The sequence below is a fragment of the Vanacampus margaritifer genome, chromosome 15 (genome assembly GCF_051991255.1).
Source record: "Vanacampus margaritifer isolate UIUO_Vmar chromosome 15, RoL_Vmar_1.0, whole genome shotgun sequence".
NCBI lineage: Eukaryota > Metazoa > Chordata > Actinopteri > Syngnathiformes > Syngnathidae > Vanacampus > Vanacampus margaritifer.
The window spans coordinates 20,315,544-20,336,906 of record NC_135446.1 but is presented as its reverse complement, the minus strand read 5'-3'; the positions used below and the strand labels follow the sequence as shown (position 1 = coordinate 20,336,906).

General features: G+C 43.9%; 1 protein-coding gene across 6 annotated transcripts; it reads right to left on the bottom strand.

The window, feature by feature from the left end:
* Positions 1 to 111: 111 nt before the first annotated feature.
* rassf3 (Ras association domain family member 3) lies at positions 112 to 21,193 on the bottom strand. Of its 6 annotated transcripts, none has more exons than XM_077545564.1 (7): positions 20,650 to 21,193; positions 17,130 to 17,272; positions 3,844 to 3,951; positions 3,097 to 3,291; positions 2,931 to 3,018; positions 2,328 to 2,443; positions 112 to 2,043 (listed from the first exon to the last, which is right to left on the bottom strand). In XM_077545564.1, exons 1-7 carry the CDS (start codon positions 21,140 to 21,142, stop codon positions 1,891 to 1,893), a joined length of 1,296 nt encoding a protein of 431 aa, XP_077401690.1. In that variant the 5' UTR covers positions 21,143 to 21,193; the 3' UTR covers positions 112 to 1,890. The 6 variants fall into 6 exon arrangements, with proteins under 6 accessions (XP_077401690.1, XP_077401693.1, XP_077401694.1 ...); XM_077545567.1 differs by lacking the exon at positions 20,650 to 21,193 and adding an exon at positions 19,912 to 19,948; XM_077545568.1 differs by lacking the exon at positions 20,650 to 21,193 and adding an exon at positions 19,445 to 19,483.
* Between the last annotated feature and the right edge of the window lie 170 nt (positions 21,194 to 21,363).

Below are 21,363 nucleotides of genomic sequence, written 5' to 3'. Positions count from 1 at the left end.
AGTGTGTGGGTAGAAGGGGCGGGGCTACGAACAGAAAGTGGGTTCAAATGGAGGTCAAGAGGAGGAGGACCTTCTCAAACAAACACACTCGTTCAAATAAAGATAAACACGTTTTTATTTTCAATGTCACCTTTAATATCTGCATAACTCGCTTTCCGCAGCATTACAACAAAAATACAACGATTTTCTATCTGCCGATGCTATTAAATGATAGAAAGGCACTGCTGAGGTTTTCTGATTAACTAACTTCTTCCTCAAATATGGCTTGAAGGCTTTGAAATCAGCTATTAACGTCGACGACAACTTGGATGGAAAGCTGCTTGACGTCTCTCTTCGTCTCGCACTTGTGGAATATCCAGTCGCAAACAATAAAACCATGCAACAAACAGCCTTTGGATAACATGTTGCAATAGTAACACACCATGCACAGAAATTAGGCTAAAATAATGACTGATTCAGTGTATACTCTCAAAATGGCTGCCTACGAACTCCTCCCACCTGGAGGATGTTGGATAAACTAAAAAAAATAAAAAATAAAAGACATAAAAACAACCCCCCAAAAAGATCTACCCGTCGTCCCTGAATTTAAGTCATTTAAAGTGCCCCCCAAAAACAAAAATTAAAGTCTTTAAGTTGATACAACTGATGTCAAGTTTAGCTTACAATAAACACATCAACATGTGATACGTGTATCCATGGAGACGCTCAAATTAAGTACAGAAGCACAGAAAGGCCAAGATGCAAAAAAAAAATATAGCAAATTTAACTTTCCACAGTAAGAAAAATGCCTAAATGCCCTACTTTCTTTACCAAGCCTGTATAAACCATGTATTTATTCCAAATTGTCGTAATTAATGCCCACTTTAGCTTTGCTTCTGACCATTCTATGCTTCCCGTAAAGCCAGTGTTTAATAGACATAGAAATCATTTAAATAAACCTCTACTCAATATATTTCTGCATCTACTATTTTTTTTTGCACCAGGCAACACCACAAAATAATCTTTGGTTATATCGCGCGAGAATAAGAAAAAGAATACAAAAATAAGAGACACAAGTTGGAGAGTAGTTGCAGCGTTTGTCCACTAGAAGGTGCTGTTCGACTTGAAATGCTGCTACTAGCGTCACGTGTACCACGGAAGCTTGCGTGTACTAAAAAAGAAAAAATACAAAATCCAGCAACAACTGTTGTTTACGTCATAACAAATCACCCCCCCATGCTTATACATTACTCACAAAATGTGGGTGCAATTTCAGGATGAACCTAAAATATAAATGTAAATGTTATAGCACATTTTAGGTTCAAATTAAAATTTCACTGAAAAGCCCAAAATCACGCACATTTTGTGACCGACTTCTCTTCCCTGTTCACCACACAAATCCATCATTCCGCCCAAGAAGAGGCGTGCAACGGTGTTCCCTGCGAGATAAATGGCACAAGTGGGCGGGCGCTTTAAATCAACGCTCGCATATGCCAGACGGGACAAAAGCGACGGCGTCCCCGAGCGCTATCAGCACGCCTCAGCCTCTATTGCGTCACATTTCTATTCTACTTCCTCTACTCCGCGTCGTCTACTTCCTAAATCCACTCGATGCTAAGCACAATCATTTGTTCCATCAAATCAAACTTTCTCATCTCACCAGCTTCACTTCTTTGTTTTCCTCTTCGCTGCATTGTGATTGTTTGGCCGCTGAATTTACGATCAAAAGCTCCACCCATATAAATTAATAAAAGAAAAACTGTACAGACTGTAGTGAGGAAATTAAATAAGTCTTTCGTGAGTCAATGGCACATCAGTCTGAAAAGTCCAGACGCCTTTTCTTTGCTACGTTAAAGAAAAGGAAAAAAAAGAAAAGTCTCTTCTGGCCCTGTAGGGGGCGCTCTTCAAGTCTTATTGCGCGCCTCCCCGCAGCTCCCGCAGCGCCTCCTTCAGTCTGTGGCGGTAGACGTCATAGCGGCGCATCAGCGCCTCCTTCTGCTCATCCTCTTCCTTGTCCAGGATACGCAGGAAGTTGCGCAGTTCCGGGATCGAGAAGGCATCCCACTGACAACACAACGCTCGCAATGTTAGGAACAGCCAGTGTCACAACACAGGTACCTTGACTTACAAGTTTAATTCATTCCATGACTCCATTTATTGGAGTCATTTCCTGATGCTCATCCGAAAAGATTTGTATTGATGTGTAGATTCCACAAGATGCTGGCAAAACGGGATTTTTTTCTACGAGGCTCTGGCCTGGCTAAATAACTCTATAATAAAGATACTGGAAAACTGGTAAGCTGGGGGGCACTTGTAAGTCAAGGTATGAGTGTAAAAGTGCGTGTTACCAAGACTTCTCCGGTCTGTTGCTCCCGCAGGACGAAGCCAAGCGTGTCGTCGTTGGGTCCCGCCACCAGACGGAGAAAGAGCGGCTGCTCCCCGTCCGCCAGTTTACACACGTACACTAGACACACACACACACACATATATATATATTTAGTCTTTCTTTGTGTTGACGTCAATTTTCTGAAGCTGTCTAGACATAGTTTTTATTAGCCACTAACAAGTTGAGAAGACGGGCAAAACCACCGTCTTTTATTTAGATTTTCAACTTCAATCAATGTGAAGATCTTTATTGGAACGGCCACCACACCAGCTGCGGGTTATTTGTGTGTGCGTGAACGGTGGTGGAACCCCCACAGCGTTCAACGCCATGCCACAAATATACGCACACGCCCGTGCCTGCGTGCTAGCACATCAGCTCTGCAGAATTGCGGTCACACGCGTGCAAATGTCAACACACACACACACACACACACACACACACACACACACACACACACACACACACACACACACACACACACACACACACACACACACACACACACACACACACACACACACACACACACACACACACACACACACACACACACACAGTGTCTTACCCTGCTCCTCGCGACGATATCGTTTGTACAGGGCGTACTTTGCCGGGTTGTCTGCTACGGTGAATTTATTCAGCAGGGCCACAATCACCTAAACGCACCAAAACAACTTTGACCCCTTCTGCCTAATTCTCGCAAACGTGCTGTTGACAACGTTGTGGGAGTGCACCTGTCTGACGGTGTTGTGCGAGCTGATGTGCAGCGTGTTGTTGACTCCTCGCGGCAGGTAGAAGGCCTCGCCCGCCGCCACTGCCGCGTCCCCGCCGCTCGCCGGGGCCGGCGCCCTGCGGCCGGCGCGCACCGTCACCGGCCTCCTCAGGTCCATCTGGACCTTGATGAAGCCCGTGTACACGCCGCTGGAACCCTGCGCCAAACACAAAACGTGAGAGCGGCCCGCTGACTTGAGCGCGCGCGTGTCAAGGACAGATGGCCGCGGCGGCGTCCTTTTAATCTCATTACTTCGTTACAGGCCTGGATGGGGACGAGCGTGCGTGTGCGTGCGCACAACAAGATCAACAGGATGTCAGATGGAAAGGAGGAAGCAGGAGATAACACGGAAAGATGAAATGCTAGAAAGACGTGACGAGACACGACATGAACACTCGCTCCCTCTTTAGCAGTTCTATGGATTTTGCCATTATATGCTAGCATTAAGCTAGCAGACTTTAGTTAGATAAAATGAGGTCGCTTGATTGGGCTTTGTCAGGTTCTGTTGGAAAAGTGTGATGTCACCACAGGGGAATGTGAAGGTTCACATGGAAAACGAGTCGAGATGAAGATGATGATGAAGATACTTGCATGCTGGGTTGATCTAACAATCGCGCCCTCACATTTTCAAAACAAATGACTTCATGCAAACACAAAAAGTCATTCACTATTCGTGTGTGCGTGTGTGTGTGTGTGTGTGTGTGCTCACCAGGGTCATTTTGAGGTGGTCCCTGGTCAGCGTGTTGTATTGCTCGATCTTCATCCTGATTTCCTCGCGGCTGAACTCGGTGCGCAGCTTGCACTCCTTGTCCACATCCTGAGCACGAGCAGAAGTCAGACGTCGCCGTGAGTCAGCAGCAACACACGCCAAGCACGGATGACGCCCACAAAGACTTTGGCGCCGTCCAAATATTTTTTTGGTCCGGCATCAGTTTGCGTTTGACTATTTGAGATGATCGCCAGAGCTGAACGGTTGCTTCTGTTGAGTCGCGTTCGGCAGGAACGCGGTTATTTAGCAAGGTTTCTATTTTCTGGTTTTGTTTGCAGGAACTTGAGGATTAGCATCTTCTCAGCTAAAATTTTTGTTTTGCATTATTAAACAAAAAAATTGCTAATGGGTGTTATCTGTGATTTTGAATGTGTGTGGCTTTAAAAAAAAGGCCCGGTGAGTGACGTGGGTGCCAGCAAATGAAAGTAGAGTGGATTGTGGGCACGGGTTGGCAGCTGGCTGTTCATTTGGCTAATCGTTGTGATAATCTTGTATGAAAGATTATTTTGAGGAGCGCCGAGTGAGCATGTGGGCTAAGCTAGGTTAGCTTCTCGCTAACACACTGTAGTAGACCTTGTGGGTAGCGCAGTACCAGTAGATCATCATGTGTCATGTTGTGTATGGCTGCGGGACAACAACGTGACGCGACACAAAAGCACTCTGTAACTAAATGCAACTTTCTTGTGTTATTTTCCTGTGTGTGTTGTCAGCACTTACAAGGACATCACGCTGCTCTGCTCTATTAAAAACCACACACACACACACACACACACACACACACACACACACACACACACACACACACACACACACACACACACACACAGCAGGAGCGTGCTGGGAATGGGATCCTTATATGGCGAAGACGCAGCTGGAGGAGCAGTGGAAGTGCGCGCACACATGTCGTGTGTGTGTAAGCGTTGTTCGGTTTAATTGTTGAAAGACATCAGAGCAGTTCAACTTTAAACACAGGTACGAGGCGTAAAGGCGCCTTTGAAAGCGTGACCTCAGACGGCAAGTACACGCCAGGGCGGCTTTGAGAGAAGGAAGCGGCAGGTAAGGAGATTAACGCAGCGACAAACACGAGGCGGCGGCGGCGGCGGCGTCTCGAGGGTTAAGTTGAAAGGAAACGAGAAGACCCAAACAAACATGGCGGCGCTTTGACACAAAGTGCTGCCAAGGGATGAAACTCGATGCCGGCGGCTGAAAGGAAACTGTGGAAAAATGTCATCATGTGTCATTGTGAGGAATGCTTTTTTTTTTTTTTTTTTTTTAAAAAGGTGTGTTTTAAAGGGGAAGGCGGCCATTTTCCCACTTGCTGTCGAGTGAAAGCGACATCACAGCTCATCTTCAGAAAACAGGTGAGCTGTGATTGGTTGTTGAGTAACTGTGATGTCATCTTCAGTCGACAGCAAGTGGCAAAATGGCCGCCCCGAGATGGATAAAAACGGCTGGATTTTGCTGTTTAACTCATATTCCACGACAAATGTGATATAAATCAGAATGTCATGTTTAGACTAGTCAGGTCACATATAACACATTATTGTCAAGAAATGTTTAAGGTTGACTTCCCCTTTAATGAGGTCAAGTGTGTTTAAAAAAAAAAGAAGATGAAATCTACTCTAAAAAAGGTTTTGTAAACGTAAAGCCACCTTGGCCAGCCACGAGCTGAAGGCAACCAAGTGTCACGTGAGCTCACGGTCATGTTTGAATCTTGTAATAAATGCGAACTTTGATGGCTGAATTCACTCTGAAGGCTGGATGTCATCTTATCTTCACACTCACACCTGCAGCATTCCGGCCTTTATCTGCCTGTCCGCGTGTAAACCGATGATGTCATCGCATGCTACGCTACACTGTGGGAAGACCAAACACTGCAACTTTGACCGACTGAAATGAAACATTTACAAAGCGACCCACTTCTGACTTCTTGTTATTTATTTACTTTTGTGTGAAAATACCCCCCCGTCCCCCCCTCCTCCCGGCTATGTTACTTCCTGTTGCGTCCACAGGGGGGAAGTCGAGATGGACCACACCTTTCCACATTCCTGCATTATTAGGTGAACACACAAAGTCGCTTCCATGTTTCCATCCAAGAAATTGTGAGCAAAAAAAAAAAAAGAGGCCTAAAAGCAGAAGTGAAAGCTGCCAACTTAAGTGCAGACCACAAAAGAAAGAAAAAAAATGCAAGCAGCGTGGTCGACTATACTGACACAAGACCACTGCAGACAGCCGGACCACCCAGAAAAACTGTAATGAGGGCAAAAAAGTGAGGAAGTGGAGACAAGTCGAAGCAGGAAGTCGACACGGGTGGGCAAGAAAGGTAAACATCAAGACCACACTGAGAAAGATGGTCCACCTTAACACAGCCATTCGCAACAAGTGAGTTGCGGAGAACTCACCTAAACGCTTCACACTAAACACACAGGTAATACTTCCCTCCACTTGGGGTTCCAATTCTCATGTTCCATTGTAGTATCTATGACTTTCAATGTGTACGGCTTTAAAGGGAGGGCCCTGGCCTGGTGAGTGACTTGGGTGTCAGAGAATGAAGGTGCCGAGCTGGCTCACTATTGTATCGTTCATCTTTTTATTCAAGTGACGTAAAGTGGCGGCAGAACAATTGCATTGATTGACCACTAGATGGCAGAAGTTTCATAATCAGCCTGTGAAATGACTCATTTTGGACATGAATTCCATTTTTCCTATGTCAAAACAGTTGCCTTAGCGCAATGAATGTTGCGCAACACTGACTTAAGCAAAGAGTAAGATGGTGAGCGAGTCACATGTAACGCGAGCGCCGTCAATCACAACATCGGTGACGAGCGACAATGAAGCAACTTTGACCGACTTTTACACAATCGGCCGCTAGCATCCCAACGAGGCCGACGAGCAGACATGCCGAGTTAACCGCTCAAAAGTTTGCCCTGTGATTGCTTGCAATGACGACGGCGCTAATGTCAGTCATCCCGTGGACGTGGAAACCCCCCTTCAACACACCCACACAAGTGAACCAAAACACGAGCTGACTGATGATCCCGACGCTGCAAACGCACCACAGGCATCATCAGATGGCAGACGACACACGCGGCACGCTGGGTAATTTGTCACGCATGTCGGGGCTCGACCTAATGGCGCCAAATGACACCGTGAGCTCTCAAGTGTACTTTTTGGTGGCCAAGAAGCAAAGTTGGGCCTAAAAATGTCGATTCCTGCCTAAAAAGGTGCGGCACATTCTGGAAAACCCCACTCGGCGTCACAACCTCCCACCTGCTTTCAATCGCAAAGTTATTCTGGAGCTTTCCGTGCTTTGCCAGATTAAGCTCATGACATGGGCGCTCTTATCTTCTTCTACAGCAGCGCTACGCATGGAACAGAAAGATTCCACTTGCGTTCGCATGGGAAACCTGCAGTAAAGAATCTCGTAAAACGTTTGCACAACCTGGAACCTCAGAAGCAAGAGAAAAAAAAAACAAATGATGGGAGGGTGTGTGCGAACAAAAGCAAAGTATACGGGCAAGTGCGAGCAACAGGAAGTGACGTACAATAGAAAGATGGAGGAAGGAAATCTAGAGCGGGAGAATGTGCTGGTAGGGAGGCGGGGGAGTCATTCAGGATGATCTCACGGGAGGGCGACTAAAAACACAGCAGGATATCGATCACGTGCTCAGACATCATGTAAGGATTATAACACTTGATTTGGTCCTGCGGTCGCTCAGTTAGCAGTTGCACGCAAGCACAAAAGACAACATGTGCTCAAACAAAGTGTGGCGAAACGGTGTTATTCTACCCGCCGCTTTTATTTTGAAGGTCCGGCTTATGACAGGATGTTGCTTGAGAGTTGCCGAGCAGACGCGGAAGCTTTAGCGCTTTGAGTCGCTAATACAAGCTTAGTACCGAAGTTAGGAAATGCTTCGGCTAACGTGCATCAATTCCCAAAAAATTAATGAAAAAGTAAATATTATTTTATTAAATGCATTTTTGAGCTGACTTGACGATAAAGCAGTCGTTGATAAGATCACTGTTGGATGGACAAACCGATAAAGGAGGAATGGTGTCTCCGTTTCTCGGCCGTGATGATCGAAGGTCATTTGAGAAGGAGAAAAATATGAAAGGACAAAGAAATACAAAGATGCTCAGATCTGTGCACCGCGCAGACATGTTGTCTGGCCGTCGCCCTTGTTGGAGATGAAACGCGTGAAGCACTTGCGGTCGCAGAGGAGATGCGCAGATAACGAATGAGCTCAGACAAACCGGCAGGCTTCCGTGCGCGTGCATTCCGAGGAATGCCAGCGAGGAATAACCACGGCGAGTTCATTGAGTTTTTTGCAGGCCGAGCGAGCAACTGAAACTCGACTTCCTCCACACCTTTATGACGCGACGAGGACGTTAATCGTTTATGTTGCATCTCATTTGCCAACTTCACATTTAAATGTTTTTATTTTTTTTCACTTGGAAATGGCAGGGTCTCTTTTGTTTTTTTAACGCCAGCTGACTTTTGACTGGTTTGTGAAGAGCTAACTGGTAACCTGAGGACGACCTCCCGCTGAACACACGCATAAAGTATGCGAGTAAACCACATTAAAAGGCACAAATAAGCAGTTACGATGCGCCAGAACACACTGACATGCATCACTACTATCAGAAAACCCGCAAACAACACACACGAAGATCATCTGGCAACCCTCACACACACAGAGCTGTCGGTCAGTGTGACATTTCCACACAGAGACACTTTTATACATGGACAATGTGACAATGTGTGTCATTTGTAAGATTTTCTACATTTTGTGTCTTTACGGCGTCGTTTAAATATGCTGTTCATTTTTTTCCCCTTAAGTTTCATTTTTTCTAAAAACGAAGTACGTGACAGTGATGTCGGTTTGAATGCGTTCATCAATGTCTCATTGTGTCTCTCAGCGCCGCTTTATTAAATGTCACACAAACTTCTGCCTTCACCCTGGGCGACGTAACTGATTAAAACCCGCGGACGGACAAGTTCACACGGGAGGACTTCACAAACTAAAGTGTTTCTTGTTCAAACATTAACGTGAATGCATCACCATTTTGTTGCAATTTCAATAGGATGCAAGTAGGTGAGTCAAAGTCAACTTTATATGTGACTTCGCTAGTCTAAACATGATTCTGATTAATAATTACATTTGTGGAATATGAGTCAAGAAGCAAAATCCAGCCATTTTGATCCATCTCACAGCTCACCTGTTTTCTGAAGCTGGGCTGTGATTAGTTGTTACCTGAGACCTGAGCAAATGTGATGTCATTTTGACTCGACAGTAAGTGGCAAAATGGCCGCCCCCTTAAAATGGAGAAAAACGGCTGGATTTTGCTGCTTAACTCATATTCCACTAACACAATATCAACCAGAATACCATATTTAGATTAGTGGGGCTACATATTGACAAAAAATGGGGGGTGTGGGGGGGGGGGTGACTTCCCTTTTAAAAAGTGTTTCTTTACAGTAACATGTCCAAATTGTCCTTTGACTGTAGTACACTAACACAGTTAAGATGTTTTAATATTTATTGTCCCCACAGACCCCCAAAAATATATGCCTGTTTGTATGTTAGCATTAAGCTAGTGGACTTTTCTTAGACTTAAGCATGATTTGGTTGAACATTTTGGCGTGGAATCAAATCACTCATTGGGGTAAAACTATCAAAGAAATGTTTCAATATCACATATTTTCCTCCCCCACAGTCAACTACCAGTGGACTAGCCGATACCCTTTAACTAGACAAACAACACTCACACAAGAAGGCACAACCCGTCATTTCACACAGCCGACCCAACACATGTTCACCCGGGGGTCCCCGCCCCCTCTGAGGCTGTAATTAGTGTTGGCATGCAGGGGGGGCGCCGACCGCCAAACGACGGCAAGCGTCCCACTGCGGGCCCGAGGCCACTTCTTAAGGGGGCGGGCGGCCGTGACCTCACTCGGGGAGAACTCTGTGGGCCGCATTGTGCATCCACGCTCATGTGAGAAGGTTTGTTGGGGACGAACCATCACACATTTCACACACTGAGACACAAATCAGTTTCTGTCACGGCAATGGGAACTATAAAGTGTGTAACAAATCAGTTGTGTCAACACTGTGCATCATGGGAATGTGTCGATTCATTTCCGAGGCTGAATAACAGTCCCAAGAGCAGGAGGCTAACATGCTTTTCTAGGATTTTACAACCAAAAAAGATTTTTAGAAAGAACAAAATTTAGGGTGGAATTCTGTTTGGGGCTTCTGTCATCATTTCATGTAACGTTTAAAGTCAAGTCTGTGGAAAGTCATAGTAACTAGGGGCAACATGATACTTGTGGCCACTAGACTTTCAGGTTAAACATGCATTGGGGGGGGGGGGGGGGCCCTCAAAACTGGTTGCTCAACAAACACTTGTATCCATGCATTCCAAACTGAATTGGATTTTCTGTCCATTTAGGAATGACCGACACGCTAATGAATTGGAAGCATATTGAGGGGGAGAAATATATATATATTGTTTGGAAAGCTGAGAGTAATGTCATGAGTTTGTCAATAAAATCAATATGTTTATCACTTTATTGCCCCCTTACTAGATAGGTTGGGGGGGGGGGGGGTAACAGGTGGACCAACCCTTTAAGTCCATTTAAAATGGTGGCGTTTGAAAATTGTCATTAGACGACACGTCACAACACTTTACACGCAGGTTGGCGAGGTGCACGTTCATCTTTACCTTGCTCTCTGTGACTTTGCCCAAAGGTTTCTTGAAAAAAGAAGTCCTGGCCGTAAAAAAGTATTCCTCGGAGTCGTCCTCCAAGCTGCTGTAGCCGCTGCTCATGGTGCTATTCCACGGCATTGGCGAGGACAAACTTCCCGTCTCGAACTCGGCCGCATCAAAGTACTTCACGGAGAAAACAAAGCGGCGATTCACTTCAAAAACAAACCAAAAAGTTGTTCGGTGCTGTTAAAGTGCTGGTTTAGGTCGACGATTCCTTGCTTTGGGATCATTTCCGCTTTCCAAGCCGCTCGCGTGTCTTTCTCTCCCCGCAGTCGCTCCGCTTCACGGGCGCGACTCATTTAACCGTCCCCATCTTTGAAAGAAAAGCGCCACTGTTCGTTATGACAACATACATTCGCCGTAGTTTGACTTTGTATACTTTAAAAGTAGTCGTACCTTGAGAAAGTTGGATTTGAGTTGCGCGAGGAGCACTGGAGCAGTTGACGCCGACTGTTAGTTACCAAACGCAAAAGAACAGATACAGTATGACCACGCCCACTACGAGAGCTCTATGTAAACTAGCCAATAGCAAACAAGTAGCGAAGTCCCGCCTGACACACGACGATCAACCAATCAGCACTCGGATAGCTTTTGCTTGCATCACAAATAAGGAAGTAACCTTTTTAAAGTGCTTTACATTTTTGTTTGTCAAATTCATTAAACTATTTATTTTTAAACACACAATCGATTCAGCCATATTAAAAATAATTTGTGGAATATTTTTCCTAACCACTACCAAAAAAAGTTTAATTTGTTTATTTGTCAGGGCCCATATGTCACCTATAGAAAAATTCAGGAGTCGGAATGCTCTAATAACCAGATATTACTTACTCACTTATACAATATGTACTCACATGAAGTCTTTCAGATTACATTACTGAACATACAAAAATATTTTGAATGAAAAAAAACATGAAAAGTGATCCTCCCTAAACCATGACTAAGTGAAAATTACCGGCACAAAGGCCAGATGCAATGCAAAAGTCTTCATCGGAATCTGAGCCATCGGGCGAGCTCAGTGTCACTCTGCATATTCACAACAAAGTCTTTAGAAAAAACACACACACACCACAGAGAGGAATACGGTTACCCACATTCCTAAAATAAAAGGTCAGCAGCAGTTTGCCACAGCTGTGCGCGCTACTGCTACACGTTAACACTTGCGTGCACTCACTCGCAGGAGGATACAACAAACTTTCCTTAGTCATTGTGGACATTTTACGACCGTCTGCTGACTTCAAATGATGCCAAAATGAGATTGTCTGAGTACTTGTAAGATGTCATTTTTACCCAGCAGACTTGAGGCTTTTATTTAAACACGAGAAGAACCCTCAGGTGCAGTAAAAAGCCACAAAAACACAGGTTTAGCAAGTTCAGCTGCAGAACAAAATCTGCGTATGCACTAAATCATGCTGAACACACCAGCACCTCCCGAAGAGATGTTTAGACAGACAAGCTTTCATTTAAAAGCGCCAAAAATAAACGTGGCACAAAAGGGGCAGCCAAGCCGCCATCCATCGTCTTGTCTTTTAAACAAATCCAAAACACACACAAGCTCGTATAGACACGGACTTGCGTGCACACACACACTTCAGATAAGCAGGCCTCGCTTTTGACCTTTAGCTTCACAATAAAGAAGACAAGCAAAACAAAACAATTCTCAGATTTAGTTTCGGTCTTTACATATGCGCAGGTGTGTCTGCAAGATGTGCGTACATGCATGTAAGATGTGCGCATGTGTGTGTGCGCACATGTACAAAGTCATTTCAGTTGCGTGTGTTTCATTGCTACTTTAAGGCTGAGAACCAGCGTTAGGGTGAGACTCACAAAGTGAAAAATTGCTTTTTAAAGAGACAGTATGTAGAATTTTTCGATTTTTCAATGTTCAATCATTTAAAAAAAAAAACACTATTAATTTCAATAATATGCTTAAAATTATGTTATATCATATCAATCAATTATTAATTATAATTTTGTGTGACATATTTCATCGCCATCTTTCTCCTATGGATACCCGAAAGAGAATAACTCCACAAACGTAATAAATGGTGGTAGGCTAGCAAAGTTTGGTCACTCTGAGGCACCGTAGCGCGTGTGCGCACTTTCAACTTACGCCGTTGCCTTCTACTAGCTCACCACTAGATGGCAAAAATGTCTACACACTGTCCTTTAACAACCAAGTCGGGCCAAGTTTTTTTGGTTGAAAATGTCAGAATTTACCAGAAAAAAAAAGAACTGAAATATGCAAGGAAAGCAGTACTTCTGCAAGAAAAACATTATTTCATGAGAAGAATGTCAGAATTGTACAAGGGAAAAAAATGTTGCAAGATAAAAGTCCTAATTTAAAATTTATTAAAGGATAAAAGTCATTATATTAAGCCAGGCCCCAAAAATTTGTGTCATTTTTTTGTTTATAGTCAGCTTTGTTTTCCTTCCTTTTATTCACTTTAACCATAAAAAACCTCAGTCATACTTTAAAGTTGTACTTTTGCTCCCAGGTGTTGAATAACTGACAAGATCTCGAGCCAAAAGGCCTCAGGATTTCGGAAGCCGATCCTCAAAGCGTGCGTGTGAAATAGTGTGTTGTTGACTTCGGGTCCATATTTCACCCTGACGGTCCAAATTTGTGGTGCGGCGTGATCAAAGCGCGGGAGGAATGTCGTCTTGAGGAGGGACGGACGCCGTCGTTACAGCCCCGATTCATGTGGTGGGGGAATATAAATACACACTCAGCGTGGAAGCAAGATGAAAACAGCAATAAAAAAAAATAAAAAATACATTCAATTAACATAGCTTCGTGTACAACTTTGTGTGAAACATCAACTTTATTTGACTAAAGGACGAGAGTTTGACTTGAATTCAAATAAGGCTGGAAGATTTTTGCACAAGAGTCAAAAATAAGCAAAACAGGGATGAAGCTTGAGGTAGTATTTGCCTAAGTCTGCTAGCTTAATGCTAACAAATTGGGAGCGCCACAGACAGGATAACAACTAGCATTGATAGTCAGTGTTATTCAGCAACTGGTATTTGAACACAAAAGCACTTTTTCATCCTCCATGTTTGTTTGTTGAATGTTATGATTGGGAGGAAGTTTCTCACTTAACCCCATCAACCCTTCATTTTCATTGGCAGCAATCCCGAACTCAGGTTTGAAGATAAGAGCAAACACACACGCACGTACGCATACGCCTTCAGGGTACACGCATGCGTCTCATGTCCCACCCTGGTACAGATCATTGTCTCTCTTTCAATTTATTCTAAAGTAAGCCGGAAAAATCAACTTTTATGGCTGTGGTATCGTCTTAAAATTGGAGCTCGGCGGGGAATCCTGGCATGGAAGCCCGAGTGGCATGACCCACATGTCTGAGTGGAGCTGGAAGCCAGCTGGCGGCAGCCTCCGCATCATCTGCCAGGAGATTACAGATTGGCGGATAAAGCAGCAGCCGGGGTGCGGTCCTTAAAAAACGCCGGACTCAGCCCGGCACCCAAAACTAAATCAACAACGTGGCGAGTCAGGAACGCGCCATTCAACATGATAGAATCAACTTATCAAACTTGAAAGGAAAAAATGGAATTTGACAAGAAAAGTTCTACAAGTAACGATCTCAACTGCACAAAAAAGGTAGAATTTTACAAAATGATGACTTCATGAGAAAAAGTCTTAATTTTACAAGATGGATAGCAAGCATTTGTCCACATGTGCAATCTTTAGTTGCAATAGAATGGCGCTAAATTGGATCGGAGACGAGCCATAGCTTGGAAGGCCACAAAATAATTTGCAAAAAATTAGGATTTTAGCTTTGGGCCAACTGAAATATCGGAAAAATTAAGACATTATTTATTTGTTATTGTAACATTACAACTTTTTACCTTTTAGAAATAGGAAACTAACTTAATTACTCTGAATTTAGGGATAAAAGATTTAGGGATTCTTGGGGGAAAAAAATATCCTCTAACCCAAAATGTTTGATAACCCATTGGTGAAAGTTGAAACGAAAATATTTCTCGCCACAAAAAATTATAAAAGGTACTGCGGTGAAGTCAGGACACGTCTGCTGTCCAAACGCATGAAAGGGGAAGCTTTTGTTTGTCCTGACCCGCTTGCAACCCGCATAATCCTCAAAGATTATTCCTCAGCGTCTGCCATAATTCATGTCTGACACACACACACACACACACACACACACACACACACATTGGACAACAATGCATGCACACATGAAATTGTGACATATTTGTTGTGGACGACATGTTCTTGCAGGTTGCACGCAGTTTCCCATCAATTCTCTCAATGAATCTTATCGCTCCAAACACAATAAGGTGCCTGATGAAACAAAACAGAAGCCCAAACAAAATGTTTATTTTACGGGCTATTCCTTCCTTTTTGAAAGGATTCAATGAAAAGTCACAAGATGAGTACAAGTCATGAAAGCCTGACTTGCTTTCTGTGTTCCGAGGTGAGATATTTCGCGCACACACAAACATGCACTAAAGTGTCAATGACTGACTCTAAAGTCTTACTGGTTTGCTACAATCTGCTCGGCTAACATATTAGCATTCACATAGCACACCGTCACACACTTGTAAACTCCATCCGCGAGTACAGGAAGTGGAAGCCACTATTTCCTTACCTTCACAAATTGATAGACACGCCCTTATTTTGTGAGCCAATCACAACAGAGGACCAGAAGATCAACTTGCGTGTTGCCTTGACAGCTCGTTAAAACTGAAATTGCCATGCGGGACTTTCCCAATTCCAAACTTGAAGTTTGTTTGCCTCGCTAACGAGCGTGTACGTGCTGACCGGCGAGGTCGGTCGAGCCGCGTGGACGTCACATTCACAACGTACATTCTGTTTACACTTGATTACATTCACTCACACATCATTTAGTCATTAGAGAAAATCCAATTAAGTTGTTAACTTAATGAACAAACTGACCTCTAATGGTTCCCGCACGTCTGCCATGCATGTTGCTAAATATGGAAAAGCCATAAAGTCAAAAACATAAAAGCATCCATCTATTATGTGTCCAGAAATGTCTCTTTCCAAGTTGTACAAATTGTGTTTGCAATCGTCATCGTTCTTTAAAAAGTAAAAGTAAGCAAACACAACCCACCTGAACCATTTCAGCAACACCTGCGAACTCATCATCATCACAACCGCCACCATCACCCCCCCCCCCCATCAACATTGCAATGTGACCCTAATGAAAGAGTTGACCTTCGACCTTTAGGACACAAAACACCCGCTGCCCTTGTCATCATTTTGTTTTGTTATGAATCTGAAAGTAAGCAGCACAAGTTCAAACGGACTCCCCCAAAATTCCTCATGCATCACGTGTGAGACACCACAGTCACCTCTGACCTCACAAGTCAATCAATCAATCAACTCATAAATTGCCAAAGCAATTTTTCGTGTGTGAGTGTGCATCTGTCATGAAAATGAACTTGCGCGTGGTGCCTGAAGCACTGTAACACAAACCAGGAGCACGCACCCGCACACGCACATTCTTAAAGACTGACAGATGAAGGTGTGTGTAAGCTTGCTTAATTAAGGTCCATTCATTTACACAACCAAAATAACTATACACACACACAATATAATAAAGCTTGAAAAATAACATAAAGACTAAGATATGCATATACTGTATGTTCCTATCAAAGAGTTTTTGCCATTTAAAATGCTTATTTATACAGATACTTTCCTTTTTCAAATAAAGCTGTATTCACTTGAATTTATTTTAAGAACATTTTTATTTTATAAAATATTTTCCCCATTTGATAGATTTATTTTAAACCCACGCAGAGGTCAACGTAGTATATGTGAATTAACCGCCCTCACGTGGCCCCATATGGTATTACAACAACAAAAGGACAAGTTTGATTAAAACCACGTGTTGCTAATGCAATGTAATCGCCTATAGATTCCAATCAAAGATAATTTGCCATTTAAAATGTTTATTAAAAAAAAAATATATATATATAGATAGATACTTATTTAAATTAATTTATTTTAGGAATAGTTTTATTTTATAAAATATTTTCCCATTTAAATGATTTATTTTAAGCTTTTTTATGAACACGCAGAGGTCAACGTATTGCATGTGAATGGACCGCCCTCGTGTGGCCGCATATGGTATTACAACAACAAAAGGACAATTTTGATTAAACCCTGAGCACTCACGTGTTAATAATTGCCTGTAGATTCAACAAGACGGCGCCACAAAGCAGTATTTTTGTCTAAAATGAATCTCTTCAACTGACTTCAACATAGTTCCACAAGTTGGTGGCAAAATAATAGTTTTTGCCCTAGCATGAGCACAAAAATAAGGATTATTTCCCCTAAAAAATGTTTTTTTTTTTTCTTTTTAATCAGTGAATAGGTGTGGGTTCTTTTTTAAATGAGTGTTAGTGAGTTGACACACACACACACACACGAATGTGTGTTCACTCACATGTGATGGCGGCGTGTGGTTGCCGTTGTTGTCGAGCTGGTCCTGAGCGACGGGCAATGTCGCCGGTGCCACGGCTGCCGTGGTAGGGTGACAGTCGAGGGTCACGCGGCTTCGACAGGCGGCGTGACATGCATACTTGCAGCCTGGAAAGGCACAAACAACAGCAGATCGGAATCATTACTCTGATAAAACACAGACTAAAAGTTCCGCAGAAAAATACTCAAATCTGTGAATAAAAAAAAACACAAATTGGTGAGGTTCCTGTAGTCCATGTGTCTCCCCAAAAGGCACTCAAAACCTAATTTGCATCCGTGGCAACATCACTTGGCAAAATTATGAACATTTAGATGAAAATGTACAACTTTCTACTGCTATTAGGGTAACTACGTTTACAAGATGGCCGCCACATGTGCAGGATGGCTGTTTGGCAGATTAGGTAACGTATGCAGATTGGGTAACCACAATCCTACCTGCTTTTGGCACCTGTCGCCCATCCGTGAGACTGCATAAGGCGCCACCCATTTCCCACCTCGACCAATCAATCACATCCTTGAGGTCGCTCGCGCCCAACTGTCTCTCTGCGTTTTGTGTCTGCCATTCACTGTCACCACAAACACGCACGCAGCCACTGTACAGTTTTGCTGAGTGGGCAGTTTGCATGGGGAGCGCTGAGTCATGCTTTCTGGCCCGGCCGGCTGACGTCTCCTGTTATGACTGGCGGGCGTCTGTCGGATTTCCCACTTTCACGCATCAAGCGACGGGCCTTGATCCCGACAGGAAGTGGCGTCCCTCCCCTGCGGCCGCCATATTGGATGGAGGTCATTTGAAAGCTGCTGCAATCAGCGGCAGAGTGATACTGAGGGGTTGAAAGGTCATCTGTTTAGCAGCAGGACTCTAATCAGGTTTGTGTTTGCGGAAGGAGGAAGAGGTCGGACCCTCAAGGTAATGGTGAATTGCGGCATCTTGTCAAATAATCTTGTAGTGTGAACGCGAGGCATTCCAGTGAAGATGCAGACACAAAATTAGCAAAATTCAAGACACGGGAAGATGAAATCTTCACGTCAAAGCTGAACAAAATGTCCTGAAAATTCAGCCCCCAACCCAAAGCCAGGTACACTTAGCAGCATGTCAATCATGAGTAGACCCACAAAAAAATCTCAAGAAGCCATGCCCAAAAATGAAAATAAAGTCTGCCATGTTTCTTTGAAGCAGCCATTTTTAGCGATAATCCCCAAGCATCCTTGGACCAAGTTTTCAAAAATCAAACCTCCTAATTCATTCTCACTTAGCAACAAGAAAGTAAACAAGTAGACCCACAAAAAAGTCGCTTGAGCCATGCTCCAAACTTGTAACTTCCACTCCTTTAAGTTGGCAACTCACCAGAGTTCTGCCACAGCAAACTGACCTCCAGCCGCCCTGAGCGTCTCATGGCGGCGGGAAAACGCAAGAAAAATCCAGATATTCTTCGTAAAGTTCTGCCAAAGTTTTTAACGACGCCCATCACCGCGTCCTGATTCTCCTCTGCTGCCACGCATAAACTTGGAGCAACCAACACTGCCATCCATGGTACTTGCACGGATGTGTGTGTGTGTGTGTCGCAGTCGCCAGCAGCACCACCCAGCCAATACACACACGCCGACCCCCGTTTGTGAGGGTCAGCTGCTTCCCCTTGTTTGCTCAGCCATTGTGACACTTGGGCTCTACGAAACACGCACACACATTGTGGGACTGTCGAGGTTTCTCACACACACACTCAGAATTCTACGTTTTAGTGGACTGCAGGAACTTGAGTCCACAATTAGAGCCTTTAGGAGGACCATTGTGTATTTGAACCGTGGGAACTCGTCTAGAAGTTGTTCTGATGTCATTTATGGGTGCTATAAGAAGACACTAGTGGGGTACTAGTACTAGAGGTGCGGGAACTTTTGGAGTGGCCCCTGAACATATTTAGAAGTATCATATTAGCTTCCTAGATTTTTAGTTGGAAATGCAGAATACAGTGAAGCCTGTTTGTGGAAATAATGACCACGTTGTGACGCGAAAGGGCAAAGCCAGTAATTGACCCCGCCCACTACAAAAGGTTGCCACAAGATGGTACCAAAGCACAACTTTTTTTTGTTAATGAAAACGCAACTCACTTCAGCATCGATCCTTGTCACCCATGCCACAATTTAAGTTACTTATTGCAACGTCCTCAGCACAAAAGGGACAATCAAAACTATTTGAATGCATCTGGTGAATGATGAGAGCACGGCGTGAGGGAGGGTGACTCTTCCGGTCACATGTTGTTTCTATAGGAACTCAAAGAGACTTACCTGCTTTCTTCATATCCATTAAAAAAAAAAAATCCGTTTTGCATTGCTCGGCAGAAAGCCAGCCGCCATTTTACGTCACTACGCACTGAATGCGTTGCGACGTAAACAACAATGGCGGCGTACGTACAAATAAAGTTTCTACAAAACTGAAAATGATTTTTGAAAAATGATTCTCATAGTTATGTTAGAAACAACCAAATCATAAAGAGCAAACTTGTCATTACAGGCAGCTAGGGTTCCTTTTAATGTTTCACAGCCATCTTGCGTTTGTTAATAAGTGAACGACTTGGGCAACGTTGACGCGCTCGCGTGGAACCAAGCGATGCTTTTCGAAGCACTACAGGGTTGCGGTATGTAAACAAACTAGAGTCTGGTTGTAGGGTTAGGGTTAGCTTTCCTTTCCGACTGGAGCCGGTCGGCCCGCATACCGCCGACATTCCCGGTTGCACCGTCACCTCTCACCCCACCTCTTTCATCACGACAAATCATTGGGGGAATTCTTTTCAGAGTCGGTGATGGAAGAATGGAAAGAAAAACGTCTTCCTTTTGTGGTTATGTCATTAAGTTTGACAATAATAATACAAAAAACGATTTATATTTAACCCTTTACGCCAACTTTTTCCCAGCTGATTTATAATCATTTATTTTTGGGCCACAAACAAGGTTAAACTTGAAAGAGTTTTTGTGTGTTTTGCTTCTTTTACTGCATAAAGATTATAACTAATTAATTTGCATAAAAAGAAATAATTTTGTCATTTATTTACAACAGTTTCATCTAGTTTGCACGATGCACATTTCTAATATATATTCTCAGTACTGTGCCACGTTGTCTTTTCTTTTTCTTTTTAAATGTAGCAAAAAAAAAAAAAAAGTTAAACTTAAAACTGCATCATTCATTTGTTCCACTGGAGTGCATTAAACCATAAAATGCCTTTTCGCAAACTAAGATTGTTTCAATAAATATTAATTGATATATAAACATATAAATATTCAATATTCAATTTTTCCTCTTTGATTAAACAATTCGTAAAAAATGATTTTTAACCTTCTTATAGTTCTTATAATTATTTAATCACCTTCATTTAATTAGATTATTATTATTTTTTTTTTTTAAATATTCATTGACCTTCACGTTAATTTTACTCCAGTAAATTACAAAGAATAAATTACTGCATTATTTTAAGTTTGAAGGTTTCATTGCTGACCTGCACAGGTGAGCCCCTTCTGGAAGATGTATTTGCAGCACACGTCACACCAGGTGCCCTCCTCGCCGGCTCCGAAGCTGTGACCCTCGCCGGACTCCTCCTTCACCCGGGGGTCCCTCTCTCCAGGTGTGAAGATGGTCCTGACGTCGGGGGGTTTGAATCCTTTCTTCCGGCTGCGGGGAGCCCCCCCGGCGTGACCTTCCTCCTGGTCGCCGCTCCTCCGGTCCGGACTCCGCGGGGCTCTGCCGCTCCACGCCGCCTCCAGGCTCTCTAGACTGGGCGGTTGAGGGGACAGGTGCCGTCGGACTACTTTGACCATCGCGCCCTTGTTGCCCTTGGGGAAGCGCAGCCTGACGCCCGCTGGCGGCGACGAATCCTCGGGAGAGTCGCTCGATGTCTGCGGGGATCGGTTGGCGTGGTCGTGAAGTCCGGGCAGCGGAAGGAAGTCGGCGACGTTGAGGTACTTGCGACCCCCGTGGTGGATCACCTTCATGGTGACATGGACGGTGGCGTCGTGAAGCAGGCGACTGGCCACTCGGGTTTCCTGGCGAGCAGGTTGAGGGAGTCGACACAGCTCAGAACGGGTTGGATCTCATTTCACAGGCGGCCGCAGCAGAGCGGGCGGACGAACTACGCTCGCTTGAAAAAATGGTCAGTTCAGGGATAGATTCTCAATATAATACACACGATAACTTCCGTGACTTTCGTGAATAA

Bases quoted from the DNA above. Each gene is read 5' to 3' on its own strand.
- rassf3 (XM_077545564.1), bottom strand. From the start codon at position 21,142: ATGAAGGTGATCCACCACGGGGGTCGCAAGTACCTCAACGTCGCCGAC. The intron at 17,273-20,649 runs GTCAGCAATGAA...GTGCCTTTCCAG, and splicing joins GAAGGGGCTCACCTGTGCAG to GCTGCAAGTATGCATGTCAC. The intron at 3,292-3,843 runs GTGAGCACACAC...TGTTTGGCGCAG, and splicing joins ACCACCTCAAAATGACCCTG to GGTTCCAGCGGCGTGTACAC.